Genomic DNA, 26,770 nt, shown 5'->3' with positions numbered 1-26,770 from the left:
CTGAGGGCAATCTGAGCGTGTGGGCGGGTGATTGGGTGCCCGCAAGGGGCAGATTAGGGTCTAATCTGATGGGTAACAGTGACAGGTGGTGATAGGGGGTGATTGATGGGTAATTAGTGGGTGTTTAGAGGAGAGAATAGATGTAAACACTGCGCTTGGGAGGTGATCTGATGTCGGATCTGCGGGCGATCTATTGGTGTGGGTGGGTGATCAGATTGCCCGCAAGGGGCAGGTTAGGGGCTGATTGATGGGTGGCAGTGACAGGGGGTGATTGATGGGTGGCAGTGACAGGGGGTGATTGACAGGTGATCAGTGGGTTATTACAGGGAAGAACGGATGTAAATAATGCACTGGCGAATCGATAAGGGGGAGGTTTGAGGGCAATCTGAGCGTGTGGGTGGGTGATTGGGTGCCCGCAAGGGTCTAATCTGATGGGTAACAGTGACAGGTGGTGATAGGGGGTGATTGATGGGTGATTGATGGGTAATTAGTGGGTGTTTAGAGGAGAGAATAGATGTAAACAATGGATTTGGGAGGTGATCTGATGTCGGATCTGCGGGCGATCTATTGGTGTGGGTGGGTGATCAGATTGCCCGCAAGGGGCAGGTTAGGGGCTGATTGATGGGTGGCAGTGACAGGGGGTGATTGATGGGTGGCAGTGACAGGGGGTGATTGACAGGTGATCAGTGGGTTATTACAGGGAAGAACGGATGTAAATAATGCACTGGCGAATCGATAAGGGGGGGTTTGAGGGCAATCTGAGCGTGTGGGCGGGTGATTGGGTGCCCGCAAGGGTCTAATCTGATGGGTAACAGTGACAGGTGGTGATAGGGGGTGATTGATGGGTGATTGATGGGTAATTAGTGGGTGTTTAGAGGAGAGAATAGATGTAAACACTGCGCTTGGGAGGTGATCTGATGTCGGATCTGCGGGCGATCTATTGGTGTGGGTGGGTGATCAGATTGCCCGCAAGGGGCAGGTTAGGGGCTGATTGATGGGTGGCAGTGACAGGGGGTGATTGACGGGTGATTGACGGGTGATTGACGGGTGATTGACAGGTGATTGACAGGTGATCAGGGGGGATAGATGCATACAGTACACAGGGGGGGGGGAGGGTCTGGGGGGTTCTGGGGAGAATCTGGGGGGTGGGGGGGTGATCAGGAGGTAGCAGGGGGCAGTTTAGGGACTAAAAAAAAATAGCGTTGACAGATAGTGACAGGGAGTGATTGATGGGTGATTAGGGGGGTGATTGTGTGCAAATGGTGGTCTGGGGGGTGGGCAGGGGGGGGTCTGAGGGGTACTGTGGGCGATCAGGGGCAGGGGGGGCAGATCAGTGTGTTTGGGTGCAGACTAGGGTGGCTGCAGCCTGCCCTGGTGGTTTCTCGGACACTGGGACCACCAGGGCAGGAGGCAGCCTGTATAATACACTTTGTAAACATTACAAAGCGTATTATACGCTTCCTATCCGGGGATAGTCGGGTTAACAACCCGCCGGCGCTTCCGATTGGCCGGCGGGTTGATGTCGCGGGTGGGCGGAGCCTATTGCCGGCGGATGCGCGCGCATCCCAGCGCACGATCCCCGGCCAAAGAGTGCCCCAGGACCTGACGCCATTCTGCGTTACGTGGTCCTGGGGCTGCCACTTTCCCGCCGCCAATATGAAGTAGGCGGTCGGCAAGTGGTTAAGGGGTATATTAAAGGGGATAAGGAGTACAAGATCAGTTTATATGCAGATAATGCATTATTATTTTTATCTCAACCTCTAACATCTATGCCCAATCTGATGCCCCTGTTGGAACATTTTGGGGAATTATCTGGATTAAAAGTTAACGCTTCCAAATCACAGGCTCTTCCTATTAATTTACCCCCGCTAGTTGTGAAATTATACAAAGCCAATTTTGATTTTAAATGGAAGGACAGGGTGATTGACTATTTAGGAATCAAGGTAACCTCTTCTATTGACACCCTATTAGGATCTAACTATGGACCCCTATTGAAAAAGATCTCATCTACTCTTAAGGAATGGTCTCATTATCGGATATCCTGGCTTGGAAAGGTGGTAGCGGTGAAAATGATAATATTACCTCGCATTTTATATTACATGCGAGTTGTCCCCCTGAGCCCTAGCAAACAAACTATCATGAAATTTCAAAAATTGCTAAATAAATTCATATGGAATGATAAACTGGCACGTTTTAAAAATATTCATCTTTATAGAGATTGTTGGAACGGGGGGATTGGCCTACCAAATCTTCATTGCTACCACCTTGCCACCAGATTTGCTCAGATGCTGTCTTGGTTTTACCCAGACCTACAGACTCCATGGGTTCTATTTGAAAAGCAGTCAGTTCTCCCCTATAATTTACAGTCAATGTCATCTCTACCGGTTAGGTATAGTAATGACATTAAAAAATGTAATCTAATTGTAGCTGATACCTTTGTATTATGGAAAAGAAATTGTGCTAAATTTAAGTTGCAATCAGAGAAACCCCCCCCTCCCCCTGTTATCATTCTTGGTTCAAATATAATTAAGGTTACAAGAACCCCTACACTTCGAGATACTGCCATGAAACTGTTTACCAGGTGGTATAGGACACCTCAACGTTTGCACAAGATTTTTCCTACATTATCCCCACAGTGTTTCAGAGGTTGTCCAGACGAAGGCTCGTTAAAGCACCTATTCTGGGATTGCCCAATTGTACACTCACATTGGGAAAGTTTGAGGAGCAAAATGTCTGCATTATTTTCGTTTTCAGTTACATTAGAGCCCAAACATGTGTTGATATTGGCCCCGAACAGCTGTATCACCAAAAAATGGAGAAGGATATATTACGTTTTGATATGTGCATTTTTATGGGTCATTGCTAAAAACTGGAAAAAACAGTTGGTGCCATTTGCCCAGATCGAAACCAGGGTGGAAGAGGTGAGATTGATGGATTATATACATCACACTATGCATGATACGCTCAGCATATATACTATAAACTGGGAAGGCTGGGAGGCATCTCGACTATTTGGGGAGGGAGACAATATTAATAACCCTAGGTTGGCCTGTTCATAAGTGTCTATAAGTGTTAGTTTATAACTATGTATGGAGAAATATATTTCATAGCTAACTTATGCCTAAAATACTCTGGTATAACTCATTTCTGTCCCACTGAAAACATCTGGACTTTTTGATTTAAGCTTAAGTGAATCTGGACTCCTGATTTACTTGTATACTTAACTTGGAAATCACTTGCTCTATAACTGCCATTGGGGATGTATTTTGTTATTGCATTTATTTGATATTTGTTATATTGTAAGTGTTATCCATTTTTTTACCGTCTCTTTGCTTGCTGAAAAATGTTTACACTTCTGACTTTTGCAATAAAGCTTTAGTGAAAGAAAATTTTGCATAAGTTAAATTAACAAATTACAATCATCACTACTCCACAGAAATCTAAAGTAGTCCACCCTGCAAAGAGTTCTATCCAGTCAAGAATAAATATTTTAATATTTTCTCATGCAAAATTCAACCCAGTCTTCCAGGGGTGTAACTAGACATCACTGGGCCCCCCTGCGAAACTTTGAATGCCCCCACCTCCCTCGCTTTCTGCACAGGAAAACTGAGGACCAATGTGTTTTCCCCATACAGATAAAAACACTTATGAACACTGATGAACACACTTATGATAAAAACACTTAGGAAATTTCAGGCAATCTATGCTACCCCCAGATCTACTTACCCGGGGCTTCCTCCAGCCCCTTGCAGCCGATTAGTCCCTCGTTGCAGCTCTGCTCCCAGTACATAGCCATATTATTTTACTACATGAGAGCACATGCTATATGGAGGAACAACAATGACATGTTGAACATAAGATATAGTATTCACTGTAACATTGGCAAAACATTCAGAATGTCACTGATTAATACTGCCATTACAGGATCTTGGACTCAGTATGAGACAACAAGCTCTCAATGAGGCAGCGACAGTCAGACATCAATCTTACCCACTACACTGTGTCCATAATCAGACAGCATAAGGTCACTAGCCTGTGTGTGATAAGAATCTAGGAATCTCTTCTGAGGGATTGTTGAATAAGGGCCAGTCTACAACTTTTTTTCCAACCTGTGACTCCTTTGTTTGTAACATTGTACATAACATGAAGTTATCAGAACTTTGCTGCAGTGTGAGACAGATGTTTTTTTACGAACCCTAGGGAGCAGGGACAGTGTACAAATTCCAAAGTGTGTATGATACCTTATCTGTGTGGTGGACACATGCAGTCAATATAACAATGTCTATGATACATATTATATCTACGAGAGCAGAATACATTTTCTCTCCATGCCCTTGGTTATCAGTCTTTCAAACTTTTCCCCCCACGGGCCCCCTGTGGCTTCTGGGCCTCCCTGCGGAGGCATCCCTTGCAGGGTCTATGCAGTTACGCCCCTGTAGTCTTCATAGTCAATAGGTATCGATGCTCAGCATTAGGGTCCCACTGTAGCATCCTAGCATTAGTCACAACAGGTGATCCTGCTGTACACAAGAAATAAGTACTCAAAGGAGGAAGTGGAATCAAGAGACATGTAGCTGTTTGCTTGATAGGATGGCTGTATGGACATGGAAGATTTTTGTTACTGTCATGAAAGGGGACAGCAACGCATAGTGAGTCAACCCACATGGCAGCATTTGCCCCCTAAACAATTTAGTTTTCCTCACGGTTCTTTAATTGGTTTGCCCCCCTGTTGTTAATTACAGGTAGTTTGTGTGGCAGTTTATGGGTTAATGGTCAGTAGAGTGTCTGTTTAACTTCACCTCAGAGCTTGGGTTGCTGTTAGGTTTAACTTGAGGTGAGAGGTCACTGGGAAGAGTATGTTAATGAGCTCATCCGTGACTGTTTGTTGGTCATGCACTGAGGTAAAAGCCATGCATGAATAGCTTTATGCAACTCAGGGGCGTTGCTAGGATCCTAGGAGATCCGGGGCACCCATGGGCACCAGGCAGGAACAACTTGCGACGCGTGCAAGTTGGCGCGTGGCCATGTATATAGTGGGCGTGGTAGTGGGTGGGACCAAATTACATAAATTTAACAGTGGCATAACCTAGCGATAATGAGTCAGAGAGAGGCAAAAAAAAACAACAAAAAAGATGGCCACTAATCGCACATACACACAATGGCGCACAGAGTTGGGCACTGAGAGAGAAGACAGGGAGAGAGTGGGCAGAGAGAGATAGATGGGAGAGAGAAAGGGGGGCAGAGAAAGAGAGAGAGGGCAGAGAGGGGGCGGCAGAGAGAGAGTGGGGAGAGAGGACAGAGAGGGGGGGCAGAGAGAGAGAGAGAGAAAGGACACAGCAAGAAAGTGAGGACACAGAGAGGGCAGAGGGAGAGGGAAGGGAGAGAGAGGAGGCAGAGAGAGAAACAGAGAGGCACAAAACACACACATACACACAAAATTGGGCACAGAGTGGGGCAATGTGAGAGAGGAGATGGGTAGAGAGAGAGCAGTCAGAGAGAGGGGGCAGAAAGAGAGAGGAAAAAAGAGACAGAGAGAGGGGGGGTAAAGAGAGAGGAGAGGGGGGTAAAGAGAGAGGAGAGAGGGGAGACAGAGAGAGAGGGGGTAAAGATAGAGGAGAGAGAGAGAGGGCAGAGAGAGGGGACAGAGAAGGAGAGGACACAGAAATAGGGGGGAGGGATAGACAGCAGACAGAGAAAGAGGGGTAGAGGAGAGAGAGGGGGGGCAGAGAGAGGGGGAGGGAGAGAGAGGGACAGAAAGAGAGGGGGCAGGCAGAGAGAGAGAGAGACAGAGAGAGAGGGAGAGGCAGAGAGAAAGGCTGGAGAGATAGAGATACAGAGAGAGAGAAATACAGAGAGAGGGAGAGACAGAGAGAAATACAGAGAGAGAGAGAGAGTGAGAGTCACACACACAGTTACTCGTTCCGGGGGAGGGGGAGTGGTTAAAGGTACAAAATCAATAATAATATTTTATATACTTGTATATGTTAACTGTTATATAAAACCACAATGGACTGACGTATTATTCCAGTTTAGTAAGCAAGCTATTTGCCCAATCAAGGTTTGATTGATATTTTGACTAAAATCAGTTGACTGACGCCCTATTTTTTGATGCTTTCTCTTTTTTTCAATGTTTTTATTAAACTTTGTGCAAAACTGATTTTATACATTGCATAGTGTATAAGCAGATTAATTGAGGCTAAATATGTCAATGTTTTCTATGTCAATAATAATAATTGTTAAAATGCCTAGATAAATATGTTCAAAGAGCAATCAGTGTTAATGATACATGGAGTCCCCTCTCTTGTTTAGGGATGGTTTTCTGAGCCTGACAAAGATGGTCTGTTTCATGTATTTTGGAAACCACTATTGGATAAAAGTTTTAAAAAAATGTATTGCATGTATAATATTATGCTATAAAAATACACAACAAACTAAAGTACTTACTGCAACTACTCTTTTCCCTTTCTGATTCGCCTGCAAAAAACATAACATTAAAAAATTAGTAACTAGAACACATCACAGCAAAGCAGAGAGAAAAAGTTCTACATAGAACCTGTCATGAGAGGAATATGGTGGATGTTACAGCTGTCTGTGAAAATTTTAATTGTCCGTGTGCTATACTGACCCTCTATGGTGGGATACTTTATGTTAGTATGATAATCTGCTATTAAATATTATCTTTCAACTTAAATGTGTATTTGCTATGGCCATCAAGACACTTGATAGTAACTATGGCAGCAGTATACAGCTTGATGTAAGAGATACACAGAATTCTCCCCCCCCCCCCCCCCCCTTAGGGCCCCTTCACATGGGAAGCTGACAAGTGGTGATGTCACCACCTGTCAGCCTCTCTCCTGCACTGGCCGGATGCTTGTTGGCACCCGGTACTAGCACTGTCCAGGCGGCCCCCCACTGAGTGAGATCTGAGCACTGCCGCAGCCGCACTCAGTCTTGGCATGTCGTATTCCTTCTCCACCAAGTAGCGCCACCGTGTGCCAATGCTTGACATGTGTGGTGTTACAACTGCTGCAGTTCAGCTGCACTTAAAGTGCACTAAGAAAAATCTGGCAAAAAAAATATTTAAAAAGTGATTTTCTTCCATTTTCCCTAGCAAAATATTCATTGGCAGCATATTATATAATGCCTATATACAAGTTTAAATACTGTATATTGTTCTGCTTTACATCTGAGTGTTCTGCAGAAATATGGGTTAATTATGCTGTCCCCTAAATTAAGTATCTGCCACTTAATTAAAAAAGATACACATTCTACAATAATTTTGCTATTGCTCAATTTACAGTGCCGAAATATTAACACATTTATCTTGAAATGGCTTTAATTAATCTAAATTGGCATTTTCTATTTCTCATTTTTACATATTTTATTTAATAATTTGGTTTCTTTTTTTTTTTTTCATTTCTCATTTTCACATATTTATTTAATAATTTGGCTTCTTTACAATGTTATACTTAAAAATTACATTTTTGTTTATATACCATCCTTTTTTGCTTAGACGTAAAGCAGAAAGAAGTGCAAGCATTCATGTTGTCAGCCTGTTACCTGGCTATTATTATTATTATTATTTAGTATGTATATATCTTCCACAGTGCTTTACAGAGTACCTAGTTTTGTCACTAACTGACCCTCAGAAGGGCTAAAAATCTGCTCCCTACTATAGTCTTATATAAAGTCTAAGGCCAATTCAAGGGGAAGCCAATTAACTTATCTGTATGTTTTTGAGATGTGGGATGAAACCGGAGTGCCTGGAGGAAACCCACAAAGACACGAGGAGAACATACAAACTGCTTGCAGATTGTGCCCTGGCTGGGATTAGAACCAGGGACCCAGCACTGCATAATTATAGCAGCCAATCAGAGAACTCCATTTACAGAGTAGCTTTAATAGGCTTTTTGCTATTATTATTATTATTTAGTATTTATATAGCGCCGACATATTACGCAGCGCTGTACAGTGTGTATATATATATATATATATATATATATATATATATATATATATATCTTGTCACTAACTGTCCCTCAAAGGAGCTCACAATCTAATCCCTACCATTTCCATATGTCTATATTATGTAGTGTAAGTACTGTAGTCTAGGGCCAATTTAGGGGGAGCCAATTAACTTATCCGTATGTTTTTGGAATGTGGGAGGAAAACGGAGTGCCGGAGGAAACCCACGCTGACACGGAGAGAACATACAAACTCTTTGCAGATAGTGCCCTGGCTGGGATTCGAACCAGGGACCCAGCGCTGCAAGGCGAGAGAGCTAACCACTACGCCACCGTGCTGCCCATTATTTGCTACCTGTATCAGCTATATTTTCATGTTGTCAGTTTGACTATAGTGAAGGAAGAGTGGCAGGTAATAGATAAATGGGCATCCAAAATGAGGACTGGTGCCCATTAATGGTACAATCTCCCAAATTATGGACCATACGATCCATCAAATTGTGTACAGTTAATGGTGCTGATCTGAATTTGTGAACAATTCTTTAAGTCTGCTCGGAGTGCTTACCAGGTTTCCCCCCTATTGGTGTGCCCCGATCGAACGGTCGATCGTTTAGGAAATTAGTTTGTTAATAGAAACCTTAAGCGAATCAAATTCTATGTCTTTTCTCATATATAGGCATTGTGAAGTCAAGTGGGCCAATGCAGATGAGAAGTGGCTCCACACAAAACTCTACTCTATACCGATAGTTGTCCCTCCACTCGCTGGTAGGAAATTTAGGAATACCTGTTAATGGTTTATTTTTTATTTATTTCAATAAAGTTTGCATCTGCCAGGTATTTCCTGAGCTTTAGCTACACCATGCAGGGCAAAAACTGGAGGGATGATTGTGTCTGCTAGGTAAGGCACCAAAATACATCTATTAACCCATTCAGCACTTCTTCTCCATCACCTTACCCTTTGTTAATTTGACCTAAAATGTGACTAGGAATAGCAGGATAGGTATTAATCTAATTGAAAAAAAAAAAACTCCTGTAAGGGACATCAATACTGCAGAAGTAATTTAGACACAATTTAGTGAAGAAAGAGCTTTTGCTGTGTTTTTGCATGCATGCTAAGCAATGATTGCACTGATTGCACTGGATGTAGGTTTGCTTGTTGTCACCTCCAGAAGGGGGAGACACAGTCATGGTTGGAACTGAGGCTGGAGAAGTGGATTGGTGGAAGTCTGTGCTGGAAGTTCCTGGAGTGTGAGAGGAAAAAAAGAAGAAGTAGTCAATTACATGTTTCTAATAAAAACATTCTTGCATATGTGTGTATTACACCTTTTACTATATACTGTAACTGTTCTAGATTTTTTTGTTAAAAGGGGAAAGGGGAGAAAGAGGGGGTCGTTTTCTATAATAATGAAGAACCATTCAATTTGAGAGTATATTTAAATGTAAAGGCTAATTTCACTTTAGTATAATGTATATGCCATTATAGTCAAATGTAAATGTCAAATTTATAAGCTATAGGCTTGCTATACACCAGCGGTTCTGGGTGTAAGCCTGGCTTCAGGGGCATAAAGAGATCATTTCTATATTCAGTAGTAATGCATTGTGGGTAACCACAGTTGCTCACTTAAAGCTGAATTATCCCAAATATCTTTCTTTTTTTAAAGGATATCCAAGGTGACAGGTTGTAAAAACAAGTAATTACCTATTTAACTGCTTAAATTTGCTGGGACGTCGTCTGCGTCCTCCGTTTCCCCCCGGTTGCCTCCAATTGCATGGTAAAGAGTTCAGACCAGGCCCGACCCTCCCCTGGGTTGGCAGCTTTGACCCGGAAGCAGAAATCCGCAATAGCTTGCGCAGTTTACATGGCTGCGCACATGTCTGCCCCAGTTGGAAGCTCTCTGCCACCATGTCCTGGCTCCCAGCAGTCTGGGAGCAAAGAAGTTGTGGCATCAGAGGACCTCCAACCGGCCCAGGCCCTTGCGCAGCCATGTGAACTGCACAGGTTTTGGGGGTAATTACTCACAACTCACTATCAGCTGACAGCTGTGCAAGACAGCTATTTCAGTTCATTACTAGAAAGCATAAGAGGTGCGGAGTAGAGATCAGGAAACATCAGCACAATGACAGAATATACTGTGTGTGTGTGTGTGTGTGTGTGTGTGTGTGTGTGTGTGTGTGTGTGTGTGTGTGTGTGTGTGTGTGTGTGTGTGTGTGTGTGTGTGTGTGTGTGTGTGTGTGTGTGTGTGTGTGTGTGTGTGTGTGTGTGTGTGTGTGTGTGTGTGTGTGTGAGTGTGTGTGTTTGTATATATATATATATATATATATATATATATATATATATATATATATATACATATATATATATACATATATATATATATATATATATATATATATGTGTGTGTATATATATATATATATATATATACACTGTATATCTACAGTATATGAAAAGTCCAAGGCAGTTTGCAGCAAGCATCACACTTTTTATTGATCCAAATCACAAATGCAATACAGCAATGGTTTTGGGAGGTCCCCACCCTTTGTTACTTGAATCAAATACAGGAATAACAAGGTATATATCTCCTCACCCGCATGAAATGACTTGCCTGGATGGATACAAACCAAGCAAAAACATAATGAGCAGTTCACATAGTGTTGAAATCACACTTGTCTGAAAACAGTGTCTGATCATAAAGTAACTTCTGCAACACTTCTACAGCACTCCCCTCTGCATGTTAAGGGGGGGGGGGGGGGGTTCCTGCAGCTCTTCCACAGCGCTCCCCTCTGCATGTTAAGGGGAGGGGGTGTCCTGCAGCTCTTCTACCTCTTCTACAGCGCTCCCCTCTGCATGTTGGGGGGCGGTGTCCTGCAGCACTCCCCTCTGCATGTTGGGGGGGGGGGGGTCCTGCAGTGCTTCTACAGCGCTCTCCTCTGCATGTTGGGGGGGTGTCCTGCAGCACTTCTACAGAGCTCCCCTGCGCATGTTGGGGGGGTGTACTGCAGCTCTTCTACAGTGTTCCCCTCTGCATGTTAAGGGGGGGGGGGGGTGTCCTGCAGGCAGCTCTTCTACCTCTTCTACAGCGCTCCCCTCTGCATGTTGGGGGGGCGGTGCCTGCAGCACTCACCTCTGCATGTTGGGGGGGGGGGGGTACTGCAGTGCTTCTACAGCGCTCTCCTATGCATGTTGGGGGGGGGTGTCCTGCAGCACTTCTACAGTGCCCCCCCCCCCCTCTGCATGTTGGGGGGGGTGTCCTGCAGCACTTCTACAGAGCTCCCCTGTGCATGTTGGGGGGGGGGGGTGTCCTGCAGCTCTTCTACAGTGTTCCCCTCTGCATGTTGGGGGGTGTCCTGCAGCTCTTCTACAGCGCTCCCCTCTGCATGTTGGGGGGTGTCCTGCAGCTCTTCTACAGCGCTCCCCTCTGCATGTTGGGGGGTGTCCTGCAGCACTTCTACAGTGCTCCCCTCTGCATGTTGGGGGGGGGGTGTCCTGCAGCACTTTTTACAGAGCTCCCCTCTGCATGTTGGGGGGGGGGGGGCTTCCTATTACTGATAGAGATGGGCCGAACCTCCGATTTTAGGTTCGCGAACCGGGTTCGCGAACTTCCGCGGAAGGTTCGGTTCGCGTTAAAGTTCGCGAACCGCAATAGACTTCAATGGGGATGCGAACTTTGAAAAAAAAATAATAATTATGCTGGCCACAAAAGTGATGGAAAAGATGTTTCAAGGGGTCTAACACCTGGAGGGGGGCATGGCGGTGTGGGATACACGCCAAAAGTCCCCAGGAAAAATCTGGATTTGACGCAAAGCAGCGTTTTAAGGGCAGAAATCATATTGAATGCTAAATGACAGGCCTAAAGTGCTTTAAAACATCTTGCATGTGTATACATCAAACAGGGAGTGTAATTAAGGTACTGCTTCACACTGACACACCAAACTGTTCACTGAACAGAACAGGTATGCAGTGGCGGGTTCACTGAACAGAACAGGTATACAGTGGCGGGTTCACTGAACAAAACAGGTATGCAGTGGCGGGTTCACTAAACAGGTATACAGTGGCGGGTCCACTGAACAGAACAGGTATGCAGTGGCGGGTCGACTGAACAGAACAGGTATGCAGTGGTGGGTTCACAGAACAGGTATGCAGTGGTGGGTTCACAGAACAGGTATGCAGTGGCAGGATCACTGAACAGGTATGCAGTGGTGGGTGGGTTCACAGAACAGGTATGCAGTGGTGGGTTCACAGAACAGGTATGCAGTGGCAGGATCACTGAACAGGTATGCAGTGGTGGGTGGGTTCACAGAACAGGTATGCAGTGGTGGGTTCACAGAACAGGTATGCAGTGGCAGGATCACTGAACAGGTATGCAGTGGTGGGTGGGTTCACAGAACAGGTATGCAGTGGCAGGATCACTGAACAGGTATGCAGTGGCAGGATCACTGAACAGGTATGCAGTGGTGGGTGGGTTCACAGAACAGGTATGCAGTGGCAGGATCACTGAACAGGTATGCAGTGGTGGGTGGGTTCACAGAACAGGTATGCAGTGGCAGGATCACTGAACAGGTATGCAGTGGTGGGTGGGTTCACAGAACAGGTATGCAGTGGCAGGATCACTGAACAGGTATGCAGTGGTGGGTGGGTTCACAGAACAGGTATGCAGTGGCAGGATCACTGAACAGGTATGCAGCCAGGAAAAGCTAAGCCTAACTAATCTTTCCCTATGAGAGACAGACAGCAGCTCGCCCTACTTTCTCTAATGCAGGCACACGAGTGGCCGTAATGGCCGCCGCTGCCTGCCTTATATAAGGGGGGTGGGGCTCCAGGGGCTAGTGTAGCCTAATTGGCTACACTGGGCCTGCTGACTGTGATGTAGAGGGTCAAAGTTGACCCTCATAGTGCATTGTGGGGCGAACCGAACTTCCGGAAACGTTCGCCTGCGGGAGGCGAACGCGAACCACCGAAGTTCGCCGGGAACCGTTCGCCGGCGAACCGTTCGCCGGGAACCGTTCGCCGGCGAACCGTTCGGCCCATCTCTAATTACTGAGGGTTCTCTCACCTGGGGAAGGGGGCTCACCTGGCTATCTAAACTGGGGAGTGGGCTACCTAATACTGGGGGAACATCTGGCTATCAAAACCAGGAAGGGGGCTACGAAATACTGGGGGCACATTTGGCTACCTATACTAGGGGTAGACATGATCCTACCTATTACTGGGTTCACATTAGCTACTGTATACTGGAGTGGGCACAATTGGGAAGGGGGGCACTCTTGAATCTTTGCCTCTATTGCTGTAGAACCTTGTCCTGGCCCTGCCTTCAGAAGTATGATGAGATGTACACTTTTCACAGTGATCTTTGCCAAAGTGAAAATCATTGTGAAATTAATTTGTCTTTATTTTCATACAAAAATTTGCAAAAATAATTGCTTTGATTGAATTCCTAACTGTTAGCAAATTATTTATTTTGCAAATGTCATCTTACAGGGGTTAAAGCAATGTAGCATTTTAATTTTGTTTTCTGTGTAGTAATGCTTAGGTTGTAACAAGCAAAGAATGCATCAAACCTTCAGTGGAATTGGGTGGAGATGTGCGATCCATGGAGGCAAAAACAGTGGATGCTTGCGTGGTAGAGGAGATTGCGGCATCTGTTACAGAATATAAAGCATTACATAATCACTCTGTATTTTGTTGCTTGAGGCTTTTATTGATGCATCTACCATGCTTGCTTGATCTAGCATACTAATTCTAATGCTGTTTTGAAGCACACCAAGACTGATCATACACTGGTCGATGTGGCCAAAAGACAGATCCTTCTCAGATCATAAACTGATCAAATCCCTCCACACACACTGCACATAGAATTTTTTATAGGTTTCAGCATTAAATCTATAAAAAAAGATCTATCTACCAGCAGCGTTGCACAGTTTAATGCAGTGCAATGCTGTGTGCCATCGACCTGCCACTGCTGTTGTCCAGCTGCCAGTTGATCAAAATCTTCCATCTGGCACGATTGACTGATTCGATCAATTTCGGCCAAAAATCGATCATTCCTGTATGTTGGGGCATTAATTTCTATCAGAATCAAATTCTAGAATGAGCAACATATCTATGGGAAAATCGACCAGTGTATGGCAGTCTGCCATTCATATTATGGAAACAGATATATTTTGCCATAGTTTTGCTTTCATGAGAATGCAACTCATCAGTTTCACAGGAAGTGACATCACCAAAGGGGTATTTTTTTGTTGTTGTTCATTTATTTACATCTATCAGATAGATATCCTTCACAACTGTTATGTTGAAAATGGGTGTTCTTCAACTGTGTAGCACTTCCAACATACACAAATTAACCACTTAAATACCAGCGGTCTCAGATAACCAGAAATGGCGGAACACCGACGAATGAATCACTGCACATACCCGCCCCAATTGCCGCCACCGCCGCACGTCAGGAACCTGGGCCACCCACTCTGCCGTCTCTATGACGGCAGAGTTCGTGTGAGCCGGTCAGGAGTCGCTTTCATTGGCTCCTGACCCTGCCTATCAATGTGAGCCTCCTGACCTGCTCACAGGGCTCTGCCATTACAGAGACGGCAGAGTGAGTGAGCTGCGGCGGGGAGATAGCGGCGAGATCGTCGGGAGTGATGAAAGCACCGAGAACGAGCGGTGTCGGTGGATTGAAATCTACACCCTGGCAGCCAGGTAGCCATCAAAACAGGGCGTAGATTTCTGTGCACCTGAGTGAGTGAGTGAGTGAGTGAGTGAGTGAGTGAGTGAGTGAGTGAGTGAGTGAGTGAGATTAAGAGCAGCTGAGCAAAAACATTTCCAAGGAATGCCGACCACCACAGAAAACAGATGACCATACAGTGTGGGCTGTGTAAGATTGTCACACTCTGGCCCATATGCAATTCACTTTTTCACCTGTGTTTTCTTCTAGGTGATATTTTCACATCTTGGAAATAAAATGCCTTTAAACCCCCAGCAAGCAAAAAATTACTCAAAATAATTTTGGCAGTACTTTTTCAATTACTTTTTGGTACTTTTTCTATTGCAAAGTGCAGAAAAGTTATTTTAAATAAAGTTGAAAAATTGTCTCCTAGGAGAAAACTCAGGAGAAAAAGTAAATTGCATATGGCCCCTTGTGTTCTGAATAAAATATTACTACTCCAAAAACTGAAAGTTTGGAAATTTAGATGTGACCCCCTGATCCTAAATGACCATCTATGGGGCGAATGATTGGTTATTAGAACACCACAAATTCTGTTGTGGGGAAGGTCACTATCAGATATAAACAGGAAAAGCCAGGTTGGAATTAAAGGACAACTTTTACAAAAAATTGCCATATTTAAATGCATACATATAAAAAGTAGATTTCTCCCAGAGTTAAATGTACTATAAATTACTTTTTCCTATGGTGTGACTACTTACAGTAGGTTTTGGACTAGCCTATTTCTTCATTTGGGATTTTCAGGTATTTCTTTATTTACTAAAGCACTTAATGAATGGCAGTAGCTCAGGCCAACAGGGTGGTCAGCATCTTTGTTTAGATTCTTTACATAGAGTGCTTTTGTAAAGAATAAAGGTAATACTGAGAATCCCCTATGACGAGTTGGACCAGTCCAAAATCTGTCAAATTTATCAGATTTTTACTACCAACTGTAAGTAACAGCAACATAAGACAAAAAAAGTAACTTATGGTGCATTTTACTCTGGGGTAAATGTACATTTTATATGTTATATTTTAAATGTTACAATATTTGGTGGTAGTGGCTCTTTAACCTCTCTGGCGGTATATGCCGCGCAGGAGGATTTCTCAGGCTCTGTTGGGGCGATTCACCCCATTTAAAGTGCTGTGCGCGCAGCTAGCACTTTGCTAGCCGAGCGCACAGCTCGATTGCCGCCGCTCTGCGGCGATCGCCCGCACGCAGCGGCGGAAGAGGGCCCCCCCGCCAGAGCCCTGCGCTGCCCAGACCAATGAGTTCCGGGCAGCGCTATGGGCTGGATCAAGTGCGCCTGACGTCAGGACGTCGGCTGACGTCCATGACGTCATGCCGATTGTCGCCATGGCGACAGGAGAAGCCAAACAGGGGAACGCGTTATATACACGTTCCCCTGTTTGCTATTGATGCCGGCGACGATCGCACTAGAGAGCCACATGCGCCCTCTAGTGATGTTTCATGTAGCTACCACTCTTGTAGCTTTACATGAAACAAAAATTAAAAAAAAAAAAAAAAAAAAAGGATTTTTGCACATTTGGCAAAATAAATTAACCGCCAGGGAGGTTAAGAAGCTGCCAGTGCATGCTATCAGGAGTGGAGAGTTTCTAACACAAGTGGAGCCCCATGGTGTGCACCGTGGAGATCAAGCGCTTCTTGGAATTTCTGTCTTCCATGTTCCCTTTAAAAATCTTCCTCTATTCAGGCTCTGTGACAGGGAAATCTCCTTACATGACACAGAGCAAAAATTCACATGCTCTGTAACAAAAAAAAAAGTTTTGAATAGAGTTCTACTTTAAATTTTCAGCCATATTGGACCTGTAGGTGAATATGCAGAGATGGTGCTGTTTGCAGTGAATGGGGTGAGATCAGCAATGCTGGTGCCTGTGGGTTTGAGATCTTCTGCAGAAACTATCGGAGTTCCATTATTGGAATGGCTGAGACCTATGATGAAACAATATGTATTAAATGCATAATTTATAATACAAGTCATGCACAATAATATAACACAAGTATATCACTACATATTCTGGAAAAGTAATTTCTCTTAGTAACTTAAGGAAAATAATTTCGCCCTTGCCATTTTTGCATGTGTAGCTTGTCCATGAAGCTCTACCATGAGCTCAGATATGTCCTCCTCCCAAGGAAAGGACAGCAAAACCCCTGACTACCATGAGTTTCAAAAATGCCACATATACAGATATTGACAGAGTGCCAAATGTTGGCAACAGTGCTTTTCAGGCCAGAATAATGATAAGCGAACCTTCTGTAGTTCCACATGGTTAAAGTAGAACTATAGTAAAGTTCAGGAAGGGGTTCTTTACAGTAACGGTGGTTAAAGTGTGTAATATATTACCACAGGAAACAGCAGCAAATTCTATATCTTTGTTTAAAAGGGGCTTGGATGCTTTCCTTTCATTATTGTTAATCCAGAGCGTTTATCTGATTACCATTTGGAGTTGAAGGTATTTTTTTCCCCTTTTAGGGCTATTTGGTCCAAGCCTTGTAAGGGTTGTTTGCTTTCCTGGACTGGAATATATAAGGGTGCAGGCTAGTATCCTCTATAATAATCTCCCTGTGTCCGTCACGCTGTCCCTGTGTAGCGTTGTCCGTGCTGAACTGCTGTGCGCATGTGCGCAGCACGGACAACGCTACACAGAGACAGGAGGATGGAACCAGGGAGCCGAGCGGGCAGCGTGTCAGCGGGCGGCGTGTCAGCGGGCGGCCGAGCGGGCAGCGTGTCAGCGGGCGGCCGGATGTGCGGCGGTTCAGTGGGCGGCGGTCGCGCGGTACAGCGGGTGTGCAGCGGGTCACCGGGTGCAGAGTAATCCGCAGGGAAGCGCTACACACATCTACTCACCTTCCTAGTTCCAATCGCCGCTCAGTCGGCGCCAGTCTCCTCTCTGCATAGCCGCTGATACACACGCTGCTTCCTGCTAAACAGGAAGCAGTGTGTGTATCAGCGGCTATGCAGAGAGGAGGAGACCGGTGGCGAGTGAGCGGCGATTGGGACCAGGGAGGTGAGTAGATGTGTGTAGAGCTTCCCTGCGCATTACTTTGCAGTCTGGAGGGGGGAGCATGGAGGGCGGCCCGGGAAGAGGAAGGGAGGGAAAGGTCGGGCTGCCCTCACCGCGGCTCCCCCCTCCATTATGAGGGGGCACCTACCTACCTACCTACCTAATACTGGGGGCAGCTACCTATCTAACTTATACTGGGGGCCAGCTACCTTATCTAACCTATAATGGGGGGCACCTACCTAATTTAACCTATACTGGGGGCGGCTACCTATCTAACCTATGCTGGGGGGCAGCTACCTATCTAACCTATACCGGGGGGCAGCTACCTATCTATCCTATACTGGGGGCACCTACCTAATCTAACCTAAACTGGGGGGGCAGCTACCCAGAGCCGGGACAAGGTCCTCCAGCACCCAAGGCTGAGACACCAAAGTGCGCCCCTCCATCCCTGCCTCCCCAGCGTCACACACTGATTGCTATTAGACTAAGAGGCGCCACAGGGCCCACAACCTCCCCAACACCTTAATATCTAGTTATATGGCTTGCAGTCACTGCCATGTATCCCCTTTTATTATTTCTTTCTGCTTCAAACACAATTAGGAATGACAGCTGAATGAATTCTGCGCCCCCTCCTACACTGCGCCCTGAGGCTGGAGCCTCTCCAGCCTATGCCTCGGCCCAGCCCTGCAGCTACCTATCTAACCTATACTGGGGGGCACCTACCTAATCTAACCTATACTGGGTGCAGCTACCTAACCTTTGCTGGGGGGCACCTACCTAAATTAACCTATACTGGGGGGCAGCTCTTATCTAACCTATACTGGAGGGCAGCTACCTATCTAACCTATACTGGGGGCACCTAATTATCTAACCTGTATTGGGGGCACCTACCTACCTACCTAGCCTATACTGGTGGCAACTATACTGGCTACCTATATTGGAGACACCTACCTAACTAAGCTATACTGGGGGCACCTACCTATCTAACCTATGCTGGGGGCAACTGGGGGCAACTATTCTGGCTACCTATATTAGCCCACTGCCTTACTGTTACAATTACATTAGTTAGCCCCGCCCGTGTGATGTCATAGCCACACCCATTGTTGCCGCTTCGCTGGGGTTTTTTTTTGGGGGGGGGAGGGGGGGTTGGTAAATTATCGGCATTGGACCTAGTGCCTGTTTTTAAACGGGCTTAGGTCTGCTAGTGTTAGTATAATACTCGATGGAGGAAGCATAGAATTGTGGCAATGGAACTGCCAACACTCCCCAGATTGCTGTTTGTTCAGTCATTTCAACTGATAAGGCTGAGCAAGCATAACTTTTCTTCAGAATTCAGTGACCTTTGGCAGAGATAAGTGAATTTTACTCACTAAGGAGCTTTTGGAATAAATTTAATGGTATATCATGTACATCAATGGCAAATCCCAGCACTACTGTAATCTCACATTAGCCCCCCATTTTACTGCCTTACACTAACCCCCTTGCTAATTCCTAACACTACCCCCACCACCTTCTAGTCTCTAACACTAACCTCTATTAGACACCTGCCAGGATTGGCAGGTGTCTAATAGATGCCAATGTAAAGTATTGGAACTTGGGAGGATAGTGTTATACAGAAGGAGGTTCTGCATAACACTATCCTCACCAGGTCCAATACTTTGGCATCTATTCAACACCTGCCAATCCTGGCGCAAAAATAAACTGTTCCAAGTTGGGGATACAATAACAGGGGCAGTTTAAATAGGGCGCACTAATGGAGGGATATCATAGTGGAGGACACTATATTGATGTCAGAAAGCAGCATAACTGAGTAAACTGCACTGAGCAAAAATATAAACGCAACACTTTTGGTTTTGCTCCCATTTTGCATGAGCTGAACTCAAAGATCTGAAACATTTTCTACATACACAAAAGACCCATTAGTCTCAAATATTGTTCACAAATCTGTCTGTGATAGTCAGCGCTTCTCCTTTGCCGAGATAATCCATCCCCCCTCACGGGTGTGGCATATCAAGGTGCTGATTAGACAGCAGGAATGTTGCGCAGGTGTGCCTTAGGCTCCCTGCACACTGCACGCAATTCCGTTTCCGATTTTTAATCGCATTTTACATGCGATTCCAATTTCCGATTTGTAACTGTTACTGTATGCTGCATTTTTCTGTTGATAGCATGCAGGGAAAATCGGTATTGGATTTTGAAAAGCAGAATGTGAATCGCAAATCAGATTTGTAGTGTGCAGGGAGCGTAAGACTGGCCACAATAAAAGGCTACTCTGAAATGTGCTCAGTTTTGCCTTACATAGTGAAGGGGGGGGGGGGGGGGGGCAGGGGACGACAGAAAACCAGCCAGTATCTCGTGTGGCCACCATTTGCCTCCCACATTGTAACACATCTCCATCGCATAGAGTTGATCAGGTTGTTAATTGTGGCCTGTGGAATGTGGGTCCACTCCTCTGCGGAGATCTTTGAGTTCAGCTCATGCAAAATGGGAGCAGAACCAGGAGTGTTGTGTTAAGATTTTTGCTCAGTGTAAACCAATGAACACTAAAACAAGGAACGGTATAATGGAGAACACTATAATGGGGGTCACATTATAAAGGGTACAATAACAGGGGGCACTTAACTGGAGGGGCTCTATAATGGATTACACTATGATTGGGGCATTGTAATTGAGGAGTACTAAAATGCAGAATACTGTGCTTTGGCACTACATGAAGACCACTACAACTTGGATTGATAAAATGGAGAAGGATATATTTAGAAGCACTATAGTGGGGATTGCTACAGGAGAGGACATCTATATCATATATTGTTATGAGTAGGGGTTGCAGATATGAAAAATGGACATGATGTTAAAAGGGGGTGTAATAGCTACACATTATGTAGGGAAAGCATGATGGCTGCACTTGTTACATGATTGTTATTAATTTTACTGTTTTGGGCCTTTGGGTGTTTAGTTAAAATTCTGCACAAACAGAATCTAAACATCATTAAAACATACCTGCACAGACAGCACACGTGACGCGAATTCTGCTGGGCTTTACACAAGTTAGATAATGCACATTATGTAGTTTGCACAACTTGCATTATACACACAGTGTGTATGTTGCTTGTATAAAGCTCCACATTGTGCTATCTGTGCACACAAACCATGGAACATGCGTTAGGTGGATTGCATAGTGTCTGGCAAAATGTATGTGTTTTGTCTGCACATGTAAATTTTAAAGATGTTTAGTGAAAACATTCATAGTGTTCATATGAATACAGTATTCATATGAACACAGAATGCCAACTTTGACTAAACAATGGGATATATTCAGTTAATTGATGGTGTGCAGGCAGTGTACGTAAAGCTTACTTGCAGCTACGCAAACTATATGATGGCTAACGTGGTCATCATTAGTCAGAGTTTTCACATTTTTTAAAAGCTCATAAGTTTTTTTTTCTTTAGTAGGACTTGTGGCACTGTGGCATGAGTAGCAGTAATGATTGCTTATGGCTTAGTAATATACAAGGCATATAGTATAGCTATAGCTAGTGTAGCAGATTAAATTGAGACTACAACATGTACAGTAATGATGGATCACTTCATTTTAAAGTGTACCTTTTTTTTTTGCTCCACTCACTTTACCCCACATGCAAGGACCGTGTTAGGTAAAATGGGGGCCTGGGCAAAAATGAATGTGGGTCTCCATACATTTTCATGCTGTACTGACAATACACAAGTGACCTGACTTGTAGGGTCACTAAAGAGCGTGGGGCCCTGGGCAATTGCGCAAAAGCACAAAAAAAACCACATGCCACACATTTTGGCCTTCTGTGGTTAAAGTAAACCTGTAATCTAAAAAAAGCCAAAGTTAGATACTTACCTCAGCAAGATCCTCCAAAGGTTTCCCACTTCCTCCTCCCATCCACCACACTGGGACTCCCTGGAAGTTTGTGACCACACTCCCATTCATGAAAGTGCACTGCCACTCTTCGCAGGCACAGAACAAGCCCAGGAGCATGGAGCCTACTAGGGCTAAGCGGAAAGAGCTGATCAGCTCCATGCTACTGCGCAGGGTGTCCCACAGTGTGCCTGCCCTCTTACATGGAAGGGAGTGTGGTTGTGTGCACTCTTTGATAAGGGCATGTCGAAGAGGTTCTGGGGGTCCCAGAGCTGGATCAGTGGAGGTGAGGAGGGTGGGGGAAGCGGCCGCTTGATTATCCGGAGGCTTCACTCTACTGAGGTCAGTATCCATTTGGGGCAATTTTTTTTCCCTTCAGGTTATCTTTAAAGTATTTCGAATGGTTAATGGCCCAGCATTGCTGAGAAGTCACACATGCAAGAATGGCAAGGAGAGAGCAAGAACATCTGCACTGACACTGAAAAAACATGCTGGTGTTCTGTTCCTAAAGCTGTAAACAATATATTTCGCATTTCCTATTACAGCTGTAGCAGCTCACTGCTGTTTGCAGCATTGCAGTAGTGCTCATCCCGTCAGTTTTTTTCAGCAAAACAAAGAAAAAATCCTCCATTATTGTGAATATCGGTGGTACTTGCAAAATGGTTAACATATGTTTGAAACTCAATGTAATGATCCAATGAATGTAAAAAGATACACACTTTGTTTAGATTTTACAGAGAGGTCACATGTATAAAATGCTGACTAGAAGGAAAATATTAATAATTTTACAGCTTGATAAATTAAACTTCAGACTTCTTTTTATTCAATGTTGGACTGTGGTTCATTCAGGGGTTCTGCTCTTTAGCTCATTTTAGGACAGTGAGGTCACAGAAAGTGGGGAATCACTGTTTCAAGATACTCACCCACTTTCAATCCTTAACCACTTTGTCCTCCTTGACGTATAAAAACGTCAAGGAGGACAGGCGCGCTCCCGCGCGCTCCCGCGGCCGATCGCGCGCGTGCACGCGCACTCCCGGCCGCGGAGTCGGTAGCCACGGAATCAATGTATCGGGCTGGGGAGCCCGATCATTGATTCCTCTCCCCCGCTGAAAAAGCGACAGCTTCTCTCGGAAGCTTCGCTCTTTCTGAAGCTGTGTCCCTCTAAGCGTACATTGTACGCTTAGAGTGACGTCATGTAAAAAAAATCGAGATTGCCATCTTGTGGCCAAAAAGTAAAACTACAAGCAAATACCCAAAAACATTACACTACACCAATATTTCCCCAAATAAAACACTTTTATATCCCACCCTCCCAAAAATGCCCACATAAAATGTTTAATAAAAAAAAACAAAAAAAACATTACTATAAAAAAAAAAAAAAAACAAATATTTACCTAAGGGTCTAAACTTTTTAAATATCTATGTAAAGATGAAATATTTCTCTCTATTTTTTTTTTATAAGCTTGTAAATAGTGATGTATGCAAAACGGAAAAAATGCTCTTTTATTTCCAAATAAAATATTGTCGCGATACATTGTGATAGGGACATAATTTAAATGGTGAAATAACCGTGACAAATGGGCAATAACAATACGTGGGTTTTAATTATGGAGGCATGTATTATTTTAAAACTATAATGGCCGAAAACTGACAAATAATGAATTTTTTCATTTTTTTTCTTATTCTTCCTGTTAAAATGCATTTACAGTAAATTGGCTCTTAGCAAAATGTACCCCCCAAAGAAAGCCTAATTGGTGGCGGAAAAAACAAGATATAGATCAGTTCATTGTGATTAGTAGTGATAAAGTTATAGGCTAATGAATGGGAGGTGAACATTGCTCGGATGCATAAGCTGAAAACGACTGAGATGTTAAGTGGTTAAGTGACCTTGCAGTCAGCTGCATTGGAGGCTGCCATGCATATTTCCTTTTATTAAATGCATATTGCCAATGCCTGGCTGTCCTGCTGATCATTTGCCTCCAATACATTAAACTACTAAGCCGCAACAAGTATGCGGAGCTGGTGCTGTGATCTGACTGCACTAACCACATGCTTGTTTCATACATCGGATTCAGACACTAGTGAGGACAACATATCAGCTAGATAGCCAGGCTATTGGCATTGTTTAAAAGTATTACTCTTACCACAAGATCACTTTCAAAGTACAATAAACCACCAAATAGAAGCAGGATTTCTCTTGCCATAGATTGGCCCAATTCCATTCACATCCTAGTTCAGGTGAATCAATCCACTGTGACCACTTAATCACAATAATGAAGCATAATGAGGGACGATGATGCATAATATCCTACTCTAATCAATCAACACCCATATATATATAAAAATAATGTGTATAGTGCTACTTATACAGTGCTGTAGTGCAGAGCAATAAAAATGGTTAAAGGGCTTTGGGCTCGATTCACAAAGCGGTGCTAACTAGTGGCGTCCCTACCATAGGGCGCAGGGGGGCGTGGCGCACCGGGTGTCAGACACCCAGGGGGGTGTCGCCACGACCCCCCACAGCAGCACAGCAGGAGGGGGAAGTAGGGCTAGAAGGAGGGGCTGTGGAGGCAGCGGTGGGGAGGGGGGACATATCCCCCCCCCCCTCCCTCACCTGACACCTCTGCTTCTGCCTCTCTCTCCCCCTCCAGAAATTAGCGGCGACAAGTGCGGGGCGGGCGGAGGCGTACGGACAATTACTCACCTGATTTCCGCGTTCCAAGCGTGGAGCGCAGCGTCATGACGTTACAGGTCTCCGTCTTAAATGCCGCCCACTGTGCTTCCTGATTAGCGGAAGCACAGTGGGCGGCATTGAAGACAGAGATCTGTAACATTATGACGCTGCGCTCCACGCTTGGAACGCGGAAATCAGGTGAGTAATTGTCCGTACGCCTCCGCCCGCCCCGCACTTGTCGCCGCTAATTTCTGGAGGGGGAGAGAGAGGCAGAAGCAGAGGTGTCAGGTGAGGGAGGGGGGGGGCGGAGGCGTCAGGTGAGTAATTGTCCGTACGCCTCCGGCCGCCCTGCACTTGTCGCCGCTATTCTGGAGAGGGGAGAGAGAGGCAGAAGGAGGTGTCCCAGGTGAGGGAACCCTCCACAGCCCCTCCATCTAGCCCTGCTTCCCACTCCTGGGGCACCTACACTGGGGGCAACTATACTAGCTTACTGGGGGCAACTATACTAGCTTACTGGGGGCAACTATACATATTGGGGGCAACTATACTAGCTTACTGGGGGCAACTATACTAGCCATACTGGGGGCAACTATACTAGCTTACTGGGGGCAACTATACTAGCTTACTGGGGGCAACTATACTAGCTTAATGGGGGCAACTATACTAGCCATATTGGGGGCAACTATACTAGCCATACTGGGGCAACTATACTAGCCATACTGGGGGCAACTATACTAGCCATACTGGGGGCAACTATACTAGCTATACTGGGGACAACTATACTTACTGGGGGCAACTATATTAGCTATACTGGGGGCAACTAAACTATACTAGCTATACTGGGGGCAACTAAACTATACTAGCTATACTGGGGGCAACTATACTGGCTGGGGCAACTATACTAGCTATACTGGCTGGGGCAACTATACTAGCTATACTGGGGGCAACTAAACTAACTATACTGGGGGCAACTAGTTTCACTGGGGGCAACTATACTAGCTTCACTGGTGGCAGCTATACTGGGGGAAACTGTACTAGCTATACTGGGGGCAACTATACTAGCTATACTGGGGCAACTATACTAGCTAATACTTTAAATTACAGTTAGCTCCGCCCTTATCTGGTCATGACCACGCCTATTTTTTGCCGCGAAGCACGACGCAGGTTGTGGCCACGCCCATTTTTTAAGGGGGGGTGTCTTTTAATACCCAGCACCGGGTGCCAAATGCCCTAGGTACGCCACTGGTGCTAACCCAGTTAGAGACTTTAGGCGTGATAACCATTGCACCACGCTGGTGAAAAGCCAGTTTAGGCGTGATAAGTTTAGGCATGATAAGTTTAGGCATGATAAGTTTAGATACGTTTAGATCGCGCGCAAAGTCCCGCACGCAAAGCAGCGCCATTAAACTCTATGCGAAGTGCACCAGACTTTGCTAGCGCAAAACTTTTGATCAGCTGTGCACTGCGATGCTAACCCAGTTGGTGCTTAAACTTATCATGCCTAAACTTATCACACCTAAACTTATCACACCTAAACTTATCATGCCTAAACTTATCACACCTAAACTTATCATGCCTAAACTGAGTTTAGGCGTGATAAAGGGCTTTTCACCAGCGTGCTAACTGTTAGCACCGCTTTGTGAATCAGGCCCTTAAAGTAAACCTGTAACTTAAAAAAAAGCAATATATTTATGTCATTGGTTGGAAGCCTCTGTGTGATCCAGAGGCTTCACCGATTCTCAGCGATCGCCCTGCTTCCAAACAGGACAACCTTAATCTTTGTGGCCGCACTGTGCAAGCACCAGGAGATTTGCAACAGCACAGTATTATGAACCTGCTCATGCACAGAACAAAAAATTTTTTGCAAAAGCAGCTCTGTGCAGTAGCGGGTTTATAATACTGCGCCATTGCAAACCTCCTGGTGCCTGCACAGTGCAACCACACTCATATACGGAGAGGAGTGCAGCTGCGAGCAGTCTTTGACTTTAATGTTGAAAATGGTTTAGAGGGTACCAGTGCAGTGCAGAAAGGTTGTAGGGGAGACCAGGGAAGCCTCTGAACCACCATCCAGAGGCTTTCCCTATTGAGGTAAGTACTGTATATACAGTAACTTTAAAAAAAAAATACAATTACCCTTTACTTTAACAGTTGCCCCGAGATATAAGTTAGAATACTTAATTCATTTAAAGGACCAGTTTCGTGAAAATGCTAAAATGTAAATTACATGTAAACACATGCAAATAAAAAGTGCATTTCTTCCAGAGTAAAATGAATAAATTACTTTTTTCCTATGCTGCTGTAACTTACAGCAGGTACTAGAAATCTGACAGAACCGACAGGTTTTGAACTAGCCCATCTCCTCATGGGGGATTTTCAGGGTTTTATTTATTTATTTCAAAAGCACTTAGTAAATGTCAGATGCTCCATCCAAGTGCCAGAAAAGTGCAGTGAGCAGGGGGGCTGGCCAGCATCTTTGTATAAATCCTTTGCAGAGAGTATCTTTATAGACAATAAAGGC

At 44.9% G+C, this 26,770-nt stretch overlaps 1 protein-coding gene across 3 annotated transcripts in view; it reads right to left on the bottom strand.

Annotated features, from left to right (window-relative positions):
- Positions 1-26,770, bottom strand: part of PTPRC (protein tyrosine phosphatase receptor type C) — a 414,848-nt gene that overhangs the window by 277,455 nt on the left and 110,623 nt on the right. For all 3 annotated transcript variants that reach the window (XM_068240076.1, XM_068240078.1, XM_068240079.1), the window contains 3 exons: positions 13,524-13,604; positions 9,128-9,205; positions 6,445-6,474 (listed from right to left, as the gene is read on the bottom strand). In XM_068240076.1, the coding sequence (XP_068096177.1) occupies positions 6,445-6,474; positions 9,128-9,205; positions 13,524-13,604 (189 nt within the window). The remainder of the gene's footprint in view (positions 1-6,444; positions 6,475-9,127; positions 9,206-13,523; positions 13,605-26,770) is intronic.

The sequence above is a fragment of the Hyperolius riggenbachi genome, chromosome 6 (assembly GCF_040937935.1).
Source record: "Hyperolius riggenbachi isolate aHypRig1 chromosome 6, aHypRig1.pri, whole genome shotgun sequence".
Lineage (NCBI taxonomy): Eukaryota > Metazoa > Chordata > Amphibia > Anura > Hyperoliidae > Hyperolius > Hyperolius riggenbachi.
The sequence above is the reverse complement of the archived record's forward strand: the minus strand, read 5'-3'. Positions and strand labels throughout refer to the sequence as shown.